We start from the raw sequence: 22,098 nt of genomic DNA on the forward strand, positions 1-22,098 counted from the left end.
GAACATATGCAACCTACCCACATGCACACTGCTTTCTTTGAAGTGATGACAGCAAAGTCTCGCAGTAATTAGCAACATTATAATGTATTTCATGCATGTTTCTACTCAATACCATCAACAAGCATTTGCAAGTCATATATTTTTTGCTGGGTTTTCATCATTGTGATGGTTAGTGGAAATTGGGGATATCCTTGGCTTTGCATGACTACTTTCAGAAAAACTAGCTCTTGAGGTTTGATCTTTATTACGAAAGGTCTGGTGCAAGCTTCAGTTGCGCTCTGGATCTAGCCACAGGGGCTGCTGCCTGTGGAGACGAGCTGTTTTAAAGGCCTCCCTCAGTGCTGTGGGACTTTATCCCAGGTGCATTGAAAAACACAACAATCCTCACTCCTTAAACCCGTTTACCAGCCACACACACTCTCAGATGTCTCATGCCCCCTTAAACACTTCATGCCACCTCATAACCCATGCCAAGGTATGCCAGTCCTCTCCTCATTCCCGCATACAAAGGTATGCCCTCAGACAGGCCCCTTATGACTCTCGTGACACGGTGTGGCTCTTCCATACCCATTCACACACTATGCGCTATGTTGAGGAATTGAACTGTACGGTGGCAGTTGCCAGGATGAAAAAAGGTTCAAAAAAAGTTATGCATTCATAACTTTTTACAATGTTAAAAAGTTGCACCTACAATGGATCAGTACATAGGGAATTCCCATCCGGGGATTGCCACCTTGATATGGTGGACAAGCTTGAGTGCCCTGTTGAGATCGGGAACAATGCTGTCAGGAATTCTCAACGCCTGACAGGGCCATCCAAAATAGTAAAGTCAGAGGTGTGGAACCAGACAAAACATAATTTAAAACAAGGCCCCAGTGGTGATTCAGTAGAAGATATTCATGTGGTATCAATGGCTGTGACAGCAGATGAGGGCTGCAGCATGAGGAAGATCTCAGTTTCCTTGCCACTGAAACTGGAACTACCTCCATCCAAGGACCATGTGTCTACTAATGTGTAACAGAAAGACCCTGTCAAAGGCCAGCTGTGCAGTGAAAATCATCAACATACTCCACCTCTGAATTCTGAAAACTCAGTGGGTCGAGATTTGTGAGGGATCCTGGTTAATCTGTGTCAGGGTGTGTCTAGTCTCCAACCCAGCCAGAGTCCAGAAGATCAAGACCAGTGGCTGTGAATATTGACAGTTCCATGTGCATTCCTTTTACAAAGTATCAGTCATTGAGTATCTCTTCAGTCATTAATAAACTGCTTGTCATCCTGATTTACCTGAAGCATTGCCACAGGAGATAAAACAAATATTCATCAATTGAGTTGGATATTTGCAGAAGAAAGTTAAGTAATGTCTGCAGTACATTTTAGATTGCTCGTTCTTCACTCACTGAATCTGAGTGTTCCATTTGAAAGAGCATTGTCTAGCAGATTGGACTGGTCACGATGTTACCTGTGAATCCGTCTTTACATGTGCAGCTGAAATTCCCTGCTGTGTTAGTGCAGTCAGCATTGGGTGAACATGGTGAACTGTCACACGGATTAATGACATTACAGGATGTCCCATTGCCTAGAATTGAAGCAGTAATAGAAGGTTGGAGTTTAGAAATGGAAGTGTGTTTACATTAAACTTTCTTATGTTCTTTAAACATCGTGATGCAGCTTTGTCCACAATTAGGATCATACCATTGGTAGTTTATTCAAGAATGTAGCAAACCCAATGAAGTACAACAATTGTAAATAATAATAATTGATCATTTCCAAAGCCAATGAAGATGAAAGATAAGTTAAAGATGGTACATCCACAAATTTAATGTTGGTGTGTTCTTCAGTTACATGCTAATACTCTGATTTGGCTAATTGTCCTGGGAATTATTCTGAAAGAAAGCCTATGAGTGTAAAATGTTAAAGAATGCCATTAATGCAATGTTCCTGGGGGATTTGTCAGTCTCTGACTGCCCCTGGGATTTTAGTTCAGTGATGTACTTTACCTTCTGTCATTGATATCCTTTTATACACAGTTTATCTAGTTTCATAACTCTCTCTGGCTTTTGTGAGGCGCAACACTCCTTCATCTTCCTCAGGAGACTTTGGAAATTCAACTTGTCCAGAAGGACCCTCAACAAGTTTTACAGATGCTTGATAGAAAGCATTCTGTCTGGATACATAATGGCTTGCCAGGACCGTAAGAAACTACAAAAGGTTGAGTGCACAGCCCAGGCCATCACAGAAGCTAAACTTCCATCCACAAACTCCATCTACATTTGTTGTTCCCATGGAAAGGCTGCCAACATCATCAACGAACCCTTCTACTCTGGTAATACTCTCTTCCAACCTCTTCTGTCAGGCAGAAGATGCAGAAGCTTGAACACGTGCACCGACAGGTTCAAGAACAGCTTTTTCCTTGCTGTCATTAGATTGCTAAATGGGCCTCTCTAATTTCAAATCAAATGTCAACCTTGCTTTTGTGCACCTCTTGTGCAGTCGTAACCTTGTATGCCTTGCTCTGTCTAAGCACCCTATGATCTATATGTCCTTGTTTGCTGTGATCTGCCTGCACAGCTCACAAAACAAAACTTTTCACTGTACTTGGATACACATGACAACAATAAATCAATCAATTTTTCTCAATATCATATCATGGAAACTGACAGAACCCTCTCCTCTAAAGTTACACTCCAGATATTGTGGAAAATCATGGTGACTATTTGTATCAATTTGTCTGCTATTTCATGGAGGTGATCAAGAGCAAACAGTCAATCAAGGCCTGGCAGCTCGGAATGGACTGGCCATGGAGCTGTGGTGAGTGCTGATGGTGTGATGGAGGAGGGTTTTAGTAGGAAGGGGATTTTCTACAGCCGACTCCTTTCCAATGCTAGGTCCCCCGATCAGGAACTGAGAGCTAATAAAAAACGTAACCTTACCCATCCCCACTGGAAACCAAAAAGTGAACTTTCAAACCTTTTCTATTTGGGCACGTGGCATGGGGATAAGCTTGTTTGGTGCCGGATTAATTGTACACCTAATGGCCTCAATTAAAGAGTGGATTGTCAATAAGGAGTCCCTTGGTCTTCTTGCATCTGAGTGTGATTCTGACAGAGTTAGTAGGTGGTACAGTGTCCACTGTCATGGTCCCACGGAGTTAAATGACCTCCCCACCCCAAATTTGCTCTGGGGGTATGCATTAAATTCCCTTTATCTGTCACTGAAGTAATTGTTAATTAGTTTGTGTGATACAGTGCAGTTCAGGCCTGTGTTCCATTGATAGATTTAGTTCAGTATTGTTAATTGTGTCATTTTGAAAATGCTTGATAAAAGTTGAAATGTAAATTTTGCATTGTGAAAATGAATGGTCCTGTAAGCTGGAAAATTGTGAGTGTGCCTTAAACCCAAAGGCTCCCACACAAGACATTCACAACCCCTACCACCCCCTTTATCATGATCGCACCCCCGACCACCAAACCATCATCTCCCAAACCATCCACAACCTCATTACTTCAGGTGACCTCCCACCCACAGCCTCTAATCTCATCATTCCCCAACACCGCACCGCCCGCTTCTATCTCCTTCCCAAAATCCACAAACCTGACTGCCCTGGTTGACCCACTGTCTCCGCCTGCTCCTGCCCCACCGAACTTATCTCCACCTATCTCAACTCCATTTTCTTCCCCTTGGTCCAGGAACTCCCTACCTACGTCCGTGACACCAACCAAGCCCTCCACCTCCTCCAAAACTTCCAATTCTCTGGTCCCCAACACCTCATTTTTACCATGGATGTCCAGTCCTTATTCACCTGCATTCCCCATGCAGATGGCCTAAAGGCCCTCCGCTTCTTCCTGTCCCGCAGACCCGACCAGTCCCCCTTCACTGACACCCTCATCCACTTAGCCGAACTCGTCCTCACCCTCAACAACTTCTCTTTCAACTCCTCCCACTTCCTACAGACAAAGGGGGTGGCCATGGGTACCCGCATGGGCCCAAGCTATGCCTGCCTCTTTGTAGGATACGTGGAACAAACCCTCTTCCAAAGCTACACTGGCCCTATCCCCCACCTCTTCTTCTTGTTATATCGATGACTGTATTGGCGCTGCCTCGTGCTTCCAAGAGGAGCTCGAACAGTTCATCCACTTCACTAACACCTTCCACCCCAACCTTAAGTTCACCTGGACCATCTCTGATACCTTTCTCTCCTTCCTGGACCTTTCTGTCTCCATCTCTGGCATCCACCTGGAAACCGATATCCATTTCAAGCCTACTGACACCCACAGCTACCTAGAATACACCTCTTCTCACCCACCTTCCTGCAAAAAGGCCGTCCCCTATTCCCAATTCCTTCGCCTCTGCCGCATCTGCTCCCGAGATGAGGCATTCCACTCCTGGACATTCCAGACGTCCTCGTTTCTCAAGGACCGCAACTTCCCCTCCACAGTGGTCGAAAATGCCCTCGACCGTGTCTCTTGCATTTCCCGCAACTCATCCCTCACACTCCCTCCCCGCAATAACAACCAAAACAGAATCCCCCTCGTCCTCACGTACCACTCCACCAACCTCCGGATCCAACGCATCATCCTCCGACACTTCCGTCATCTGCAATCTGACCCCAGTACCAAAGGCATTTTTCCCTCTCCACCTTTATCTGCTTTCCGGAGGGACAACTCTCTCCGTGACTCCCTTGTCCGCTCCACACTCCCCTCCAGCCGCACCACCCCCGGCACTTTTCCTTGCAACCGCAGGAAGTGCTACACCTGCCCCTACACCTCCCTGCTCACCCCCATCCCAGGTCCCAAGAAGACTTTCCACATCAAGCAGATGTTCACCTGCACATCTGCTAATGTGGTATACTGCATCCGCTGTTCCCGTTGTGGCTTCCTCTACATCGGGGAAACCAAGCGGAGGCTTGGTGACTGCTTTGCAGAACACCTACGCTCGGTTCGCAACAAACAACTACACTTCCCAGTCGCGAACCATTTCACCTCCCCCTCCCACTCCTTGGATGACATGTCCATTCTGGGCCTCCTGCATTGCCACAGTGTTGCCACCCAAGAGCTGCAGGAACAGCCTCTCATATTACGCTTGGGATCCCTGCAGCCCAAGGGTATCAATGTGGACTTCACAAGCTTCAAAATCTCCCCTCCCACGACCGCGTCCCAAAACCAGCCCAGCTCATCCCCGCCTCCCTAACCATTCCTCCCACCTCAAGCCCCACCCCCATCTCCTACACACTAACCTCATCCCGCCTCCTTGACCTGTCCATCCTCCCTGGACCGACCTATACCCTCCCTAACTCCCCACCTACATTCACCTTTACTGGCTCCAACCCCGTCTCTTTGACCTGTCTGTCTCCTCTCCACCTATCTTCTCCTTTATCCATCTTCTATCTGCCTCCCCCTCTCTCCCTATTTATTTCAGAATCCCCTTCCCCTCCCCCATTTCTGAAGAAGGGTCTCGACCCAAAACATCAGCTTTCCTGCTCCTCTGATGCTGCTTGGCCTGCTGTGTTCATCCAGCTCTACACCTTGTTATCTCACATTCACAACTATGTCCTGTTAAGTTATAACATGTATATGACCATGCAAAATAATTTGTAAGAGTGCATACATTCAAAGAAATTGCCCACCTCCTCCCAAAGAGATACAGGATATGTTAGTTTTGAGGATGTTCAGCAGCAACTATAAATTTCATACACAGTTAACAAAATAGTTCCATCTCATTCATAAAATGGAAATTTTCAAAAACATTTTTTTACAATGAGATTAATGTTGTGAAAGGATTCCAACAGGTGCAAAGCTTCAAACCACACAGGTAGCCATAGAACTTTGAATCTTAGCAGAAGTGACAAAGTTGATAGATGAGGAAGGGCTGTGGATGTCATATACATGGACTTCAGTAAGGCGTTTGATAAGGTTCCCCATGGTAGGCTGATGGAGAAAGTGAAGTTGCATGGGGTCCAGGGTGTACTAGCTAGATGAATAGAGAACTGGCTGGGCAACAGGAGACAGAGAGTTGTAGTGGAAGGGAGTTTCTCAAAATGGAGAACTATGACCAGTGGTGTTGCACATGGATCCGTGTTGGGACCACTGTTGTTTATCATGTACATAAATGATCTGGAGGAAGGTATAGATGGTCTGATTAGCAAGTTTGCAGATGACACTAAGATAGGTGGAGTAGCAGATAGTGAAGGGGACTGTCGGAGAATGCAGCAGAATATAGATAGATTGGAGAGTTGGGCGGAGAAATGGCAGATGGAGTTCAATCCAGGCAAACGCGAGGTGATGCATTTTGGAAGATCCAATTCAAGAGCTAAATATACGGTAAATGGAAAAGCCCTGGGGAAAATTGATACACAGAGAGATCTGGGTGTTCAGGTCCATTGTACCCTGAAGGTGGCAACGCAGGTCGATAGAGTGGTCAAGAAGGCATACGGCATGCTTTCATTCATTGGACGGGGTACTGAGTACAAGAGTTGGCAGGTCATGTTACAGTTGTATAGGACTTTGGTTCGACCACATTTGGAATACTGCGTACAGTTCTGGTCGCCACATTACCAAAAGGATGTGGATGCTTTGGAGAGGGTGCAGAGGAGGTTCACCAGAATGTTGCCTGGTATGGAGGGGGCTAGCTATGAAGAGAGGTTGAGTAGATTAGGATTATTTACATTAGAAAGATGGAGGTTGAGGGGGGACCTGATTGAGGTCTACAAAATCATGAGAGGTATAGGCAGGGTGGATAGCAAGAAGCTTTTTCCCAGAGTGGGGGACTCAATTACTAGGGGGCACGACTTCAAAGTGAGAGGGGAAAAGTTTAAGGGAGATATGCGTGGAAAGTTCTTTACGCAGAGGGTGGTGGGTGCCTGGAACGCATTGCCAGCAGAGGTGGTAGAGACGGGCACAATAGCGTCATTTAAGATGTATCTAGACAGATACATGAATGGGCAGGGGGCAGAGGGATGCAGATCCTTGGAAAATAGGCAACAGGTTAAGATAGAGGATCTGGATCGGCACAGGCTTGGAGGGCCGAAGGGCCTGTTCCTGTGCTGAAATTTTCTTTGTTCTTTGTTCTTTGTAATCCACATTCCCTATTTATGACACAATCAACATATTCTGGTATGTAATCCCAGTTTAACTTGCCAAAACCCTGTTTGGAATGCTGTTCATAGAAGGAAACTGTGTAAGGTAAATGGGTGAGGGGCGTAGGTGCCAGGTCCATGAGATATCTGGTAGATAGGTGAAAAGGTAGGATGATTGATATGGGGGTGACAGGATAGGATGGTAGACAGATTGGCTGTCAATGGGTGAGAAGTGGGCTATCAGGGAGTTAGGCTGCCTGTTAGGTTAAGGGTCAAGGTGGCAGATAAGTGGGTTAAAGGACAGTATTGGTTCAGAAATTGGGAAGGATCATGGTGTTAAATTTGAGTTGGAGCAGTGGAGAGAAGGAGGTTTTAAGGGTGATTGTTGTAGGGGAAGCCAAGTCAGTGAAATGAAGAGGTTAGCCAACCTGGGTGCTTGCAAAAGTCAGTACTACTGTCTCATTATAGTTTGATCGGGTCTTATTCTTCAAACATATCCTGGGTAACTATCTAGGTAAGTGAGTCAGATCCCTCCAAAGTCTCTGACTTCACCTCAGAACAGGACATCTGTACCAAGGTTTCTGGAGGCAGGGCATTCGCGCATTGGAAGTTTAAAATTCTGTGGGAATTCTGAGTAGTCAGTGGATCGAGATTTGTGAGGGATTCTGGTGAACCCATGTTAGGATGCGTTTAGTCTCCAACCAGCCAGAGACCAGAAGACCGAGAACAGTGACTATGCAAATTGTCAGTTGCGTATGCATTCCTTTTGCAAAGTGTCACTCATCGAGTATGTCTTCAGTCATTAGTAAACTGCTTGTCATCCTGATTTACCTGAAGCGTTGCCAGAGGAAATAAACTAAATATTCATCAGTTGAGTTGGACACTTGCAGAAGAAAATCGTAATATCTGCAATACATTTTAGATTGCTTGTTCTTCACTCAATAAATCTGAGTGTTACATTTGAAAGAGAAATGTCTAGCAGATTGGACTGGTCACAATGTTACCTGTGAATCCTTCTTTACATGTGCAGCTGAAATGTCCTGCTGTGTTAGTGCAGTCAGCATTGGGTGAACATGGTGAACTGTCACACGGATTAATGACACTACAGGATGTCCCATTGCCTAGAATTGAAGCAGTAATAGAAGGTTGGAGTTTAGACATGGAAGTGTGTTTACATTAAACTTTCTTATGTTCTTTAAACATCATGACGCAGCTTTGTCCACAATTAGCATCATACCATTGGTAGTTTATTCAAGAATGTAGCAAACCCAATGAAGTACAACATTGTAAATAATAACAATTGATCATTTCCAAAGACAATGAAGATGAAAGATAAGTTGAAGATGATACATCCACAAATTTAATGTTGATGTGTTCTTTAGTTACATGCTAATAGTCTGATTTCACTAATTGTCCTGGGAATTATTCTGAAAGAAAGCCTATGAGACAGTGTAAAATGTTAAAGAATGCCATTAATGCAATGTTCCTGGTGGGTTTGTCAGTCTCTGCTAGCCCCTGTAATTTCAGTGCAGTGATGTACTTTACCTTTTGTTATTGTATCCTTTCATATAGATTTCATCTCCTCTCATGACACATGCTCCCTCTAGATTTTGTTACTTTACTTATTACAATGTAAGCCACAAACTGACAGAACCCTTTCCACTATAATTACACTGCGTATTGTGGAAATTCATGGGAATTGTCACTTTAAATTTGGTTGGTTTTTAATGGATGTCATCAAGACCAAGCAGTCAATCAGAAACTGCCAGCTCTGAACGATCTGGCCATTGATGTGTAGTGGCTGTGGTACGTAATAATTCGACCAGATCTTATTCTCGTAACATTTCCTGGTTAACTAACCAGTTAATTGAGCCAGATTATTCCAAATCTCTGACTTTACCTCAGAATAGGGCATCTATTCAGAGGGTTCTGGAGATGGGCTATTGCTCATTAAAAGTTTAAATCTCAGTTGGAATTCTGGATAGTCAGTGAGTCGAGACTTGTGAGGACTGCAGGTGCAGCTCTGTCTAGGTGCATCTGGTCTCCAACCAGCCAGGGATCGGAAAATCAAGACCAGTGACTGTGCATATTGACAGTTCCAAAGGCATTCCTTTTGCAGAGTCTCAGTCATGGAGTGTCTCTTCAGTCATTAATAAGCTGCTTGTCATCCTGATTTACCTGCAGCATTGCCATAGGAGATAAACTAAATATTCATCAATTGAGTTGGACATTACTTGACTTTCTTCTGCAAGTGTCTGCAATACATTTTAGATTGGCTCTGTGTAAGATCTGGCTTAAATTAAATCTGAATGTTCCATTTGAAAGAGCATTGTCTAGCAGATTGGACTGGTCACGATGTTACCTGTGAATCTTTCTTTACATGTGCAGCTGAAATGTCCTGCTGTGTTCGTGCAGTCAGCATTGGGTGAACATGGTGAACTGTCACACGGATTAATGACATTACAGGATGTCCCATTGCCTAGAATTGAAGCAGTAATAGAAGGTTGGAGTTTAGAAATGGAATGTATTTACATTAAAATTTCTTATATTCTTTAAACATCATCACACAGCTTTGTGCCGAATTAGCATCATACCATTGGTAGTTTATTCAAGAATGTAGCAAACTCAATGAAACACAATAATTGGAAATAATAATAACTGATCATTTCCAAAGCCAATGAAGATGAAAAGTTGAAGATGATACATCCACAAATTTAATGTTGGTGTGTTCTTCGGTTACATGCTAATCGTCTGATTTGGCTAATTGTCCTGGGAATTATTCTGAAAGAAAGCCTATGAGACAATGTAAAATTTTAAAGAATGCCATTAATGTAACATTCCTGGCAGATTTGTCAGTCTCTTGCAGCCCCTGGAATTTTAGTGCTGTGATGCACTTTACCTTCTGTCATTGTATCCTTCCACATATATTTCATCTTCTCTCATGACACTTGCTCCAACTGGATTTTGTTACTTTTCTTAATACAATGTAAACCATAAACTGACAGAACCTTTTCCACTATAAGTAAACTGCCGATATTGTGGAGGAGATAGCAGGAACTGCCAATGCTGGAGTCTGAGATAACAAGATGTGGAGCTGGAGGAGCACAGCAGGCCAGGCAGCATCAGAGGAGCAGGAATGCAGACGTTTTGGGTCGGGACCCTGTTCCAGAAAATTCATGGCAAATGTTAGTTTAAATATGGCTGGTTTTTATTGGATGTCATCAAGACCAAGCAGTCAATTGGAAGTTGACAGGTCTGAACGATCTGGCCACGGATGTGTGGTGGCTGTGGTACATAATAACTCAACCAGATCTTCTTCTTGTAACATCTCCTGGTTAACTAACCAGTTAAGTGAGTCAGATCATTCCAAATCTCTGACTTTACCTCAGAATTGGCCATCTATTCAGACGGTTCTGGAGATGGGTAAATTGCTCATTGAAAGTTTAAATCTCAGTTGGAATTCTGAATAGTCAGTGAGTCAAGACTTGTGAGGACTCCAGGTGCACCTCTGTCCAGGTGCATCTGGTCTCCAGGAGCCAGTGAGTGGAAGATCAAGACCAGTGACTATGCATATTGACAGTTCCAAAGGAATTCCTTTTGCAGAGTCTCCGTCATTGAGTTTCTCTTCAGTCATTAATAAGCTGCTTGTCATCCTGATTTACCTGCAGCATTACCACAGGAGATAAACTAAATATTCATCACTTGAGTTGGACATTTGCAGAAGAAAGTCAAGTAATGTTTGCAGTCGGCATTGGGTGAGCACTGTGAACTGTCAGGTGGTGTGTTAATAAATGTTAGTAGTTCCATTTGGCTAATTCTCTTGGGAATTAGATTGAAAGAAAACCTATGAGATAATGTAAAATTTTGAAGAATTCCATGAATCCAATGTTACTGGGGGATTTGTCAGTCGCTGATGAAACATTGTTTCATCTTACCTCAGGCGACTTTGGAAATTCAACTTGTCCAGAAGGACCCTCAACAAGTTTTACAGATGCACGATAGAAGGCATTCTATCTGGGTACATAATGGCTTGCCAGGACCGTAAGAAACTACAAAAGGTTGTGTGCACAGCCCAGGCCATCATGGAAGCTAAACTTCCATCCACAAACTCCATCTACATTTGTTGTTCCCATGGAAAGGCTGCCAACATCATCAACGAACCCTTCCACTCTGGTAATACTCTCTTCCAACCTCTTCTGTCAGGCAGAAGATGCAGAAGCTTGAACACGTGCACCGACAGGTTCAAGAACAGCTTTTTCCTTGCTGTCATTAGATTGCTAAATGGGCCTCTCTAATTTCAAATCAAATGTCAACCTTGCTTTTGTGCACCTCTTGCGCAGTCGTAACCTTGTATGCCTTGCTCTGTTTAAGCACCCTATGATCTATATGTCCTTGTTTGCTGTGATCTGCCTGCATAGCTCACAAAACAAAACTTTTCACTGTACTTAGGTACATATGACAACAATAAATCAAATCAATTTTTCTCAATATTATATACGCTGGAAACTGACAGAACCCTCTCCTCTAAAGTTGCACTCCAGATATTGTGGAAAATCATGGTGACTATTTGTATCAATTTGTCTGCTATTTCATGGAGGTGATCAAGAGCAAACAGTCAGTCAGACCCTGGCAGCTCGGAATGAACTGCTTTGGAGATGTGGTGAGTGCTGATGGTGTGATGCAGGAGGGTTTTAGCAAGAAGGGGTCTCTCCAACTTCTTCATAATTCTGGGGTCCTTGATCAGGCACTGAGAATCAACAAAAAAGCGACCTGATACATCCTCAGTGGAAGCCACAAAAAAACCTTTCAGCATGTTTTAATTGGGCACTTGGCATCATGACAGGTATGTCTGCAGTTGGATTAACTGCACAGTGAAAGGTCTTAATCAGAGTGGGGAGGTTGTTAATAAGTGGCCCGAGGGTAATTCTGACACAGGTGTATCGATGGTGTCGTATCCATTGTCACTGCCACACTATGAAGTGATCTCCCTGCATCAAACTGGATTTGGGGGTGTGCATTAATTTCTCCCCTACATGGCATTGAAATAATTATTAATTAGTTTGTTATGTAGTGTACAATCAAGACTAGTTTAGGTCTGTGTTCTGTCGGTAAATTCAATTCTGGTTTTGCTAACGATGGTATTTTGAAAATAATTTATAAAATTTGAAATGTAAATATTGTATTAGGAAAATGAATGTTCCTCTAAGTTGAACAGTTGAGACTCTGCATAAACGCAATGGCTCACGTGCAAGCAATGTGCAAGTCTGGCCTTCTCAGACATGGTCTGAGTATGGGAAAAAAAATTGTTAGAGATCACGCACACAACAAAATTATTCTTCCTATTCTCCCCCGCTACCCATGCCAAAAAAAATGATAGAGGCTTTGTTACTGGTAATGTATATCAGCAGCAACTATAAATTTGAAACTATTTCCATATCATTCATCAAAATATACATCTTTCAAAGTTTTCACAATTGGACGAATAGTGTAAAAAGACAAATACCAATGGTTTTGATTTGGTTTCATTCTGGGTGTACTTCAGTAGTGAACCTGAGGCAGAAGCATGGAATTACTGACAGCAACATCTGTTATTCCACGATCAACAGTGCTTACGTGGAGTCCAGAGGTTGCTGTCAGTTTCAGAGAAACAATGGCCCAAATCCTCTGGTCAGGACTGGTATCCCTATTTCCAACCCAGATCAAACAGGATGCTATGACCTTATTTTCTTTTCAATTTTCAGATTTGATTTCCACTGCATCCCAGCAGACACACGGGCAGTAACCCATTGAAATCATTGAATCCCTACAGTATGGAAACAGGTCCTTCGGCCCAACAAATCCACACCGACCCTCGGAGCATCCCATTCAGACCCATCCCCCATACCCCACCTATTCTATACATCCCTGAACACTACGGGCAATTTAGCATGGCCAATCCACCTAGCCTACATATCTTTGGACTGTTGGAGAAAACCGGAGGACCCAGAGGAAACCCACGCAGACATGAGGAGAATGTGTAAACTCCACACGGACAGTCACCCGAGGGTGGAATAGAACCCAGTTCTCTGGTGCTGTGAGGCAGCAATGCTAACCACTGAGCCACCGTGCCACCCTAAACAAAGGCTGACCTGATCAGAGAGCACTCATTATGCCGAAACCCGAGATTGAACAGATAGGCTGCATCAGAACTCTGAACCTTTGCTGAATCCACATTCCCTGTTTTATGACATGAGCAACCATGTTCTGGTAAGTAAGCCCAGTTTAAAGCTCCTAAAGCTGCTTTGAAATGCTACTCAGAGAAGGTAACTGTGTAAGGTGAATGGGTGAGGGGGTAGGTGCCAAGTTGGTGAGAGGGCATGGTATCTGGTGAATGTGTGGAGAGGTATGAATGGCAGATGTGGTGATGACAGAATACAATGTTAGATGGATTGATCATAGAATCCCTACAAAGTGGAAACAGGCCCTTCGGCTAAACACATCCACACCGACCCTCAGAGGATCCCACCCAGACCCATCCCCCTTTTCACTACGGGTTAATTTAGCATGGCCAAACCACCTAGCCTGCACATCTTTCGACTGTGGGAGGAAACCGGAGCTCCCAGAGGAAACCCATGCAGACATGGGGAGTACGTGCAAACTCCACACAGACAGTTGCCTCAGGGTGGAATCAAACCTGGGTCCCTGGTGCTGTGAGGCAGCAATGCTAACCACTGAGCCACCATGCCGCCCATGCCATGCCGTTGGGATTGGGTGCCAATGGGTGAGAGGTATGGTGTAAGGGAGTTAGGCTGCCACTTAGGTTAGGTGTTAAGGTGGCAGGCAAATGTTTAAAAGGGTAGTTTGGGTTCAAGTGTGATTGCACGAAGATGGCTTCTCCACAGGCTTCTCCTTCTTCCCAATGCTGGGTCCCTCGATAAGGCACCGAGTGGCTTACGAAAATTAATCTATTCCATCCTCACTGGAAGCCAAAAGTAAGCTGTAAGATTTTTTATTTGAGCTTCTGAAATGGCAACAGGCTTGTTTGCTTCTAGATTAGTTGCCCGCTGAAAGATCTGAATCTGAGTCGGTGTGTTTGAGTCCATAAGTGGGCTCACATCTGTGTGTAATACTGACAGAGGTGAGTCTGTGTCAGTACAGACACTCTCCCACATTATCAAGTGGCACCTCCCGAGCAAGCCTGATTTGGGGTAATGCATTAGGTTCCCCTCTATTGTGTCACTGAGCTAATTATTAATTAGTTTGTTATGTGAAGAATGATAGAGACTAGTTCAGGTCTGTGTTCCATGATAAATTTAATTTTGCCATTGTTCTTGCTGTCATTTTGAAAATGTTTTGTCATCTATAAAATTTAAATTTTGCATTTGGATACATTATAAGTAAAGAAACTTGGATGGATGTCTTTAAGAATGAGCTTTTTCCTTGAGTTATCTTACTTCTAATGAAATGCTGGAGGGATAGATTTGAAAATCATTTATTTACCTGGACAAAGCAAACTTTTAAGTGGAGGCATGCAATCAATTAATTGGAAATACTTGGAGGAAAATTTGACTTTGACTTCGAGCAGCAATTTCTTTCATGGAAAGAAAAACACCTACACAAATGATTTAATGTATTTTCTTCATATTTCACGAAGAAATTTGTGACTTTCAAAATAGTGAAACTAAAAACTCAATGAATTTGCTATGTTTTGTTTAAAGAATCGAGATAATTGTATAAAAACATGATTATGTCACTACACTATTATTATTTGGTTTCACATACCTGAAAATCCTGAGTTGCAGGTACAATTATAACTCTGCACTATATTCGTGCATGTTGCATTTGGAGAACAGGAATTATTGCTGTTACACTCATCTATATCTGTTAGGAAATATGCACAAAGTTATCTGAGTAATACAGACACATTTTGCATAACTTTTGTGAAATATGACCTTTAAAAGTGTGTTACCAATGCAACGTATGCCATTTCCTGCCAATCCTCTGGGACAGGAGCCACAACCAGAAGAGGAACAGTCTACCCCTGGGAAACAGCTGACCACCTGGCATATCTCGATTTTATCTTGACAGTTGGTACCAGTAAATCCAGCTGTACAGTTACAAGCAGCTTTCTGTAGAAAAGCAATGCACAACATTTTTGGTTGGTGATGAATATTCTTCATAAGGAAATGGAGGGTTAAGCATTTCTAAATTAAACTAAATGAAAATTTATGCTGATTCAGTGATCAGATTCAATGCACACTGATTCTCTTGTCAAAACTGTATCATTTGGAAAAATATACCAAGATGGGACAAGGCTGGCTCCCAGAAAGGAGAAGCAAAAGAATGGATGCTAGAAATGATGACTGCATTTAGCTACTTTTCTTCACAGTAATCCATGAATTATAGATTTATGGTGGTGTGCAGCAACTGCTGGATCAGGCACCGAGTTTCTAATAAAAAGGGACCCTGCTGATGTGTCCTGATTGGATCTGACCAACATGTCATTCAAGACCCATAGTACTAGATCACTTTTAACGGCCTCTGAAAGGGTCTATAAAACCACTACAAAAAAAATTACAAAAAAACTAGATCAATCACTTGGCATTGATCTCAGCACCTGACAGACAGAAGTCCAACTAGCCCAGTCAACCCTAAACAGAATTAGGGGTCACTAACCTCTGGGGGACTTATGCTGAGATTGAGTGAGTTGTTTGATGGATGAATCAAGCACCAATTTGACATAGCCATACTTCCAGAAACATACCTTTAAATCAATGTTCCAGACTCTGGCAATATATCCATGGGGGTGGCTGGTTTGAGAAGCAGGAAAACCCACCAGTGATGGCAACATAACAATATGGAGATGAGAAGGAGTAGAGCTTTCAGTCCACAATCTTGACTCTGGCCCTCATGAAGACTGATAGCATCGGATCAAACATGGACAAGGAAACCTCCATGGAGTACCACTTACCATTCTCCCTCTGTTGGTGACAGTAGTCCTCCATTTTGAATGTCACTCGAAAGAGGCACTAGGAGTAGAAAAGCCACAGAATATACTCTGGGCGGGCAGTTTGAATGCCCACTATCAAGAGTTATTCAGTAGCATCACTGCTGATTGAACTGGCCAATTTCCAAAGTACAGAACTACTAAAAGGGATGAAACTCAGGAACTAACTAGAAAGAAAATCCAACTTTACTATATCATGAACATTTTTATAGATGTGTATGTCCATGATTATACTGGTAGCAGTAATCACCTTGTCATTGCAGAGAATAATTTCCATCTTCCATTATGTTGGGTTAACATACTAAATGGAGTAATTCAGAACAGAAATAGTACAGGAACAAAGAAACAGAAGTAAGCAACTTAATCCTTTAGCCTGTTTTATCATCATTCAGTGAGATTGTGGATGATCTGCAGCATAGCTCCATATATCCACGTGTGTCCACATCTCTTAATATCTTTGGTTGATAAATGTCTTCTCAGTTTTAAAACTAACAATTAATTGAGCATGACTGACCGTTTGTCGAAGGCAGATCTAAATTATATCATAATTTTTATGAATAAATATTGCCTAATTTCAACCGTAATAGTGTGGCTCTAATATTCTGAATATTCCCTTTTGTCCCAGTTGAATTAGTTTCTCTAAATTTAAATTATCTTTTCACTTAATATCCTAATATCAAAATGCCATTTTCAGAGAATTCCAGAGAATACAATCCTTATTTGTTTACTCTGTCCTTGATACTTAATCCTTAGAGTCCCGGGACTAGACTTTCAGCAGAGTAGAGTTATGTCCATTATGCCAAAAATGGTGAAAGTGACCAGAAATTATAGGTCCTGCCCCTGAACACAGCACTCCACATTTTCAGAGGAGATTAAAAGGAGTTGGTTCAGGATTCGCCATACAAGGCAGCTGGTCAGAAATATCATCAGCTGCCTCTATTCCTGTCTGATATAAGTGAGGTAGGTGTCTGAAATGAGCAGGTTAAACCATGTATGAACATGTCTGAACCTTGTGGTTTCATTTGGATGGCCTTTTGTAAACATAGCATACTCCTTTGGAGCTGATGCTTGGATATCTTTAAGGAAGATAAAGCACTCTTTTGCAGAGGTCAGTTCCCTTTTTAGAGAGGTTAGGTGTCCTTTGGAATTGTCAAAAGTAGTTAGGCTTGTGTGAAAGACGTACAGAAACTCAATGGAATTTATAACGTCCAAGTACAATCAGAGTTCTCAAAGAACCGTCAAAGTTGTCAAGTGGATGTGTCAAGACTTTTAAAGGAAAATAACAGCTTTTTAATAATTGAAAAATGTCTGGATTGCTCAAAAAGAGGTTGTATTCTATATCACACTGCCTGTTAATAAACCTAAGGATTTCCAATGTTGAATTAGTGCTGCCTACCTTATTTCACAAAGTACCATTATCAATGTCTTCCATTTCACAGTTTGGCTAACAGCTACACATAGTTTTGGACAGTTGATGTGGCGGTATGAATTCTAATTCTTGTTGCAATTGCAAAGAAGTATTTGTTTTCATGGTTTTTTGAGTAAATGAATTTAAATTTGGTATTTTATTTTGTGAATGATATTTTTTATCAACATAGTAAAGTCTGTAATACACTTACTTTATTAAATAGAACTAAATACCTTAAATACAAGGTAAAAGGATAAAGGGTGGTGGGTGGGATCATGGATTGGCATAGAGTCTGTAAAGAGCCAACGTGGATATGGGACATGGGTTAATATGGGGGTGGGAGCTCTGGAGATATTGTATAGGAGCATGCGTGTGGATGTTGTGGGGGTCGGGGGTGGATAGAGGGGAAGAGAATGGTACAGCTGGTAGGGACGGTTATTGGGGTGGTCACAGAACATTAGGAGTCATGCACTGTCATAGTTGGAGCATGGAGAGTGCAGGGTGGTGACGGATAAGGAATGTTTTATGTATTAATTTTCATTCTATAAAATTTGGATACAGTGCCAGTATCTTTATGCAGCTTGGCTGCCTATCCTGCATTCACACTTGACATCCTCCTGTGGTCTTCCCAGGCTGCTGACCATACCTTCCCATCCAGTCTGACTATTCCCTCTTTGGGCTGCTTTTAAAGATTGGATTCTCAGAGTCAGGAATTCCATGTCTCTCTGGACCCAATCGAGGATCATTTACTGGCTTCAAAAAGAAATTGGATGGCACTTAGATGAAATACACCTGCAGGACCACTTGAGGGCCATAACATCTAGTCCACGGAACACATACTGACTCTCCTCAGAGCAATCCAATTATTCCCACATTTTCCCTTGATTCCTCTGGACCTGCAGGCTAATTTCCTCCAAGTGCCCACCTAATCTCCTTTGGAAACCAGTGATTGCTTCCACTCCTCCATCCTCATGGTCACAGGTACAGGCAAAGTGCCTAATGCCTCTCTCACCCAATGGGAGATGAGTCGGTGGCAGGCGAGACAGCACTGGAATGTCCATGGGCTACATTTCACAAACCATCTTTAAATAAGCAGTGGGTGGGATGGGGTGGGAGAGGGGTTAAGTGCAGTCCAACAAAGCAGCCCATGCACACATGCAGAAACATTCTGGGCAGTAGCAAATACATTCACACCATACAAGTACAAAGCAATAGTCACCGTCAACAAGAGAAAGCCTCAATATCTCCTCTTGACATTCAATGGCTTTACTATTGCTAAACTCACCACCAAGTCAATCTTGACCAGCAACTTAAGTGGATCAACCACATAATTTCTGTGGCTAAAGCAGCAGATTATAGTTTGGTATTCTACAGCAGTAATTCATCTGCTGACTCCTCCAACTCTTTCTATAGTCTACAAGGCATAAATCAATTGTTTGGTGGAATACTTTCCACTTAATGCTTATAGCTCCAACACTGAATAAGTGAGCCAGCTTTGTTCAAGCGGTTTGAAATTACTAATCTTTGCAATACATTTCACGTGTTAGGAATATAAAAGCTAGCAGGCTATAACAGGATGCTGATTTGGTCCAAGCCAATTTCTCACTGATGGTGCAATTTCAGTCCCAGATTAACTAGATAGAGATTGAAGGATATAGTAAGATAGATTTAAGCTACATGAAAAAGAAAGGGAAGCAATATATTTGCCTAATATATTTGCTTTTTTTCTAATATTGAGGTGAATGAGCTGCTCCAGGACTCACCTGTACATATTTGTGGTTAATCAGTTTAATTACATTTCATTTTCTACCATTAGTATTGTAAGTTAGCTTGATGGTATTAAAATTGTTGATAGGTCAATCATAATTAAATCAATTTTTTTTCATTTAAACACTCACATAAACAGAGGAGCCATTGATTTGAGTAATTTCATTGTTAATGCATTCTCCATTCACACTGCAGTTGCATAACACCAACTGGGGCCTAAGAACTGAGGACAGATTATTGTACCCAATTGCTTCAATTTCAAACGATATTCCATTTGTGGTCTTTGGATGCCAGATCAAAGTTCCATTTTCTGTGGAGTTTTAAAACAAAATAAGTCAAAAGGTATTGTATAACTGATAAATTAAATTAACCCTGCCTGCTACTCACATTTTCTAAATTCAAACAAGTAACTACATGACTAAAACCATACTGAAAGTTGCTTTATATAGCAATAACAATTTGAATGAATGAGGAAATCTCAAGAAAGGCTAAATTGACTTTTAAATTTCATTAATTATTGTCCTGAAATAATCCTAAAACATGCCTTAACATATTCAATAAAGTCATTTGTAGAATCTGAAAGTAATAAAATCTCACCTTTTATAATTTTGTTTTCCTTTTAACAGTGAAGTTTGCCTCATGCTAAACTTTTACTATTCAAAGCAGAATACTGTATTTTTAACCATGCCAGTTTTACCCTCAAGTTTATTATCTACAATAGACTTATTAAGTGTACACTGTTTGGGCCAAGTTTTAGCTCATGATGGTGTACCAACACTTGCAAAGAATTCTTAAAAGGATGTTAATTGTTGAAGAGGAGCAGTTCCTCCTGCATCAGTGTGGATGTTTGAACTGTGCTGTTACTATATTCTCTGCAAACAATGTAATGTCAAACCATTAGAAGTTCTGTACAATCAACTCATCTTTACTGGTAAAAATCAAAAGAACTGCGGATGCTGTAAATCAGGAACAAAAACAAAGTTGCTGGAAAAGCTCAGCAGGTCTGGCAGCATCTGTGGAGGAGAAAACAGAGTTAACGTTTCGGGTCCGGTGACCCTTCCTCAGAACTGCTGAGCTTTTCCAGCAACTTTGTTTTTGTTCATCTTTACTGGTAACTGGTGATTAAAATGGCTCAGGCTCAATTGATCTAGAGATGCTGAACATAAGGTATATTCTAAGCTAGGCTTGAAAATGAACATTAGATTGCTCCTATAAGCCACAATGTTTTGAAATGAACATCATCCAGGGCAAAACATTACCTGTTACATTCAATTCCTGGGATATGTAAGGAATGAATACAGCATTATTTCCCTCTTGGTCTATTGCTTGATAGTAAGAAATATTTTGCTGAAACAGTTGTGCATAAATAACTTCTGGTCCTGTAATGGTTGGTGGATATGAATCTAACATGGGGTGAAAAAATGAAATAAATTAATATCCATACATGAAATGCTTATGAGCACAACACCAACGATATCAGTTAAGTATAACTCAAACATTTTCAGGCCAAGTAGCTGCTTTCAAGATATACAAGGCTTGCTCAGGATAGTTACAAGCAAATGTAAATAGAGAGATTTTCTTTATCTACCTCAAACAAATAAATAACAAACAATGGTTCTTTAATTTTGGAAAATCACAACTGCTTACTCAGCATTGCATTGACTTCTGTAAATTCCGTGTTTCCCTTTGCTGTTGCCAATCCGATCTCTTTCTTTCCTGTACTTATTGCATCAAAAATGCACTGAGTGTTATTTTTACACTCAGTGGCCAACAAATTATACAAGGTCTCATTCTGTTGCTGGAGATCTTCCAGAAAGCGAGGTGTAAATGAATTGTTTGGAACACTTCTTCCAATTGTGAAAATGGAACTCTCCCGGGGCACTTCCCCTGTTGACCAAGATAAACAATCAATCAGTTTGATGGATATTGCATATCGGACATACAAACTAATGAAAAGCACTGTGTCTCTTTTCTCCATTCAAATATTCAACATGACTCAAGAATTCTATTTGTTTAACATTAAAGGTAGAAGGTAAATTCACCATAGTCCTCTGACAACATAGACAGAAATGATGGGTGATGAGTTTAACGCGAGGGTCACAATACTTGAGGCAAGGTTGAGAAGGAAAGAGCTTTTTGGCAATTTCAGCAAGTGTGGAAAGTGAACCCATCTGATGGTATCACTCTGCATCAGAAACCAGCCATCCAGCCAACTGAGCTACACAACCCAAGTCATATCATGTTTGCGAACCTTACCTTTCTACCTTCATAACTTTCAAGTCACATACTACTACACATGTTTACAAGCTAAGATTGTTGCTGCTGCATTGTTTTCCTTTAAGACCTTTGCTCTTTTGAACTTGCACCACAGATTACTATCATTAAACCATAAGACCAAAAGATGTAGGAGCTGAAGGCGGCCATTCAACCCATCAAGTCTGCTCTGCCATTGAATGAGATCATGTCTGATCTGATAATTCTCAACTCTAATTTTCTGACTTGTTCCCAACCTACTCAACCTCTCCTCATAAGACAGTCCCTGCATACTTAGTAACAGCCCAGTGAACCTTCTCTGGACTGCCTATAATTCCAGTGGATATTTCCGTGGATGGACCTAAAACTGTAATCAATATTCCAGTTGTAGTCTTGTATAATTCTAGTGAAACCTCTCGACTTTTATACGTCTTTCTCTTTGAAATAAAGGCCAACATTCCATTTGCCTTCCCCATTAGCCCCTGAACTTGGATGCTATTCCTTTGCAATTCACAAATGAGGACTCCCAAATCTCTCTGTTTCATAGCTTTCTGCAATATATCTCCACTTAGATACTATTCAACTCCTCTATTCTTCCTGCAAAAGTGTATA

The 22,098-nt window shown here is 41.8% G+C and overlaps 1 protein-coding gene across 2 annotated transcripts in view; it reads right to left on the reverse strand.

Annotated features, from left to right (window-relative positions):
* Positions 1–22,098, reverse strand: part of LOC109919870 (mucin-4-like) — a 64,357-nt gene that overhangs the window by 13,465 nt on the left and 28,794 nt on the right. For both annotated transcript variants that reach the window (XM_048604470.1, XM_048604469.1), the window contains exons 14-21: positions 20,881–21,120; positions 20,493–20,636; positions 19,365–19,543; positions 15,021–15,180; positions 14,834–14,932; positions 9,435–9,551; positions 8,077–8,193; positions 1,460–1,576 (exon numbers count right to left, since the gene is read on the reverse strand). In XM_048604470.1, coding sequence (XP_048460427.1) covers positions 1,460–1,576; positions 8,077–8,193; positions 9,435–9,551; positions 14,834–14,932; positions 15,021–15,180; positions 19,365–19,543; positions 20,493–20,636; positions 20,881–21,120 — 1,173 coding nt within the window. The remainder of the gene's footprint in view (positions 1–1,459; positions 1,577–8,076; positions 8,194–9,434; positions 9,552–14,833; positions 14,933–15,020; positions 15,181–19,364; positions 19,544–20,492; positions 20,637–20,880; positions 21,121–22,098) is intronic.

The sequence above is a fragment of the Rhincodon typus genome, chromosome 13, assembly GCF_021869965.1.
Source record: "Rhincodon typus isolate 14 chromosome 13, sRhiTyp1.1, whole genome shotgun sequence".
In the NCBI taxonomy this organism is placed as follows: domain Eukaryota; kingdom Metazoa; phylum Chordata; class Chondrichthyes; order Orectolobiformes; family Rhincodontidae; genus Rhincodon; species Rhincodon typus.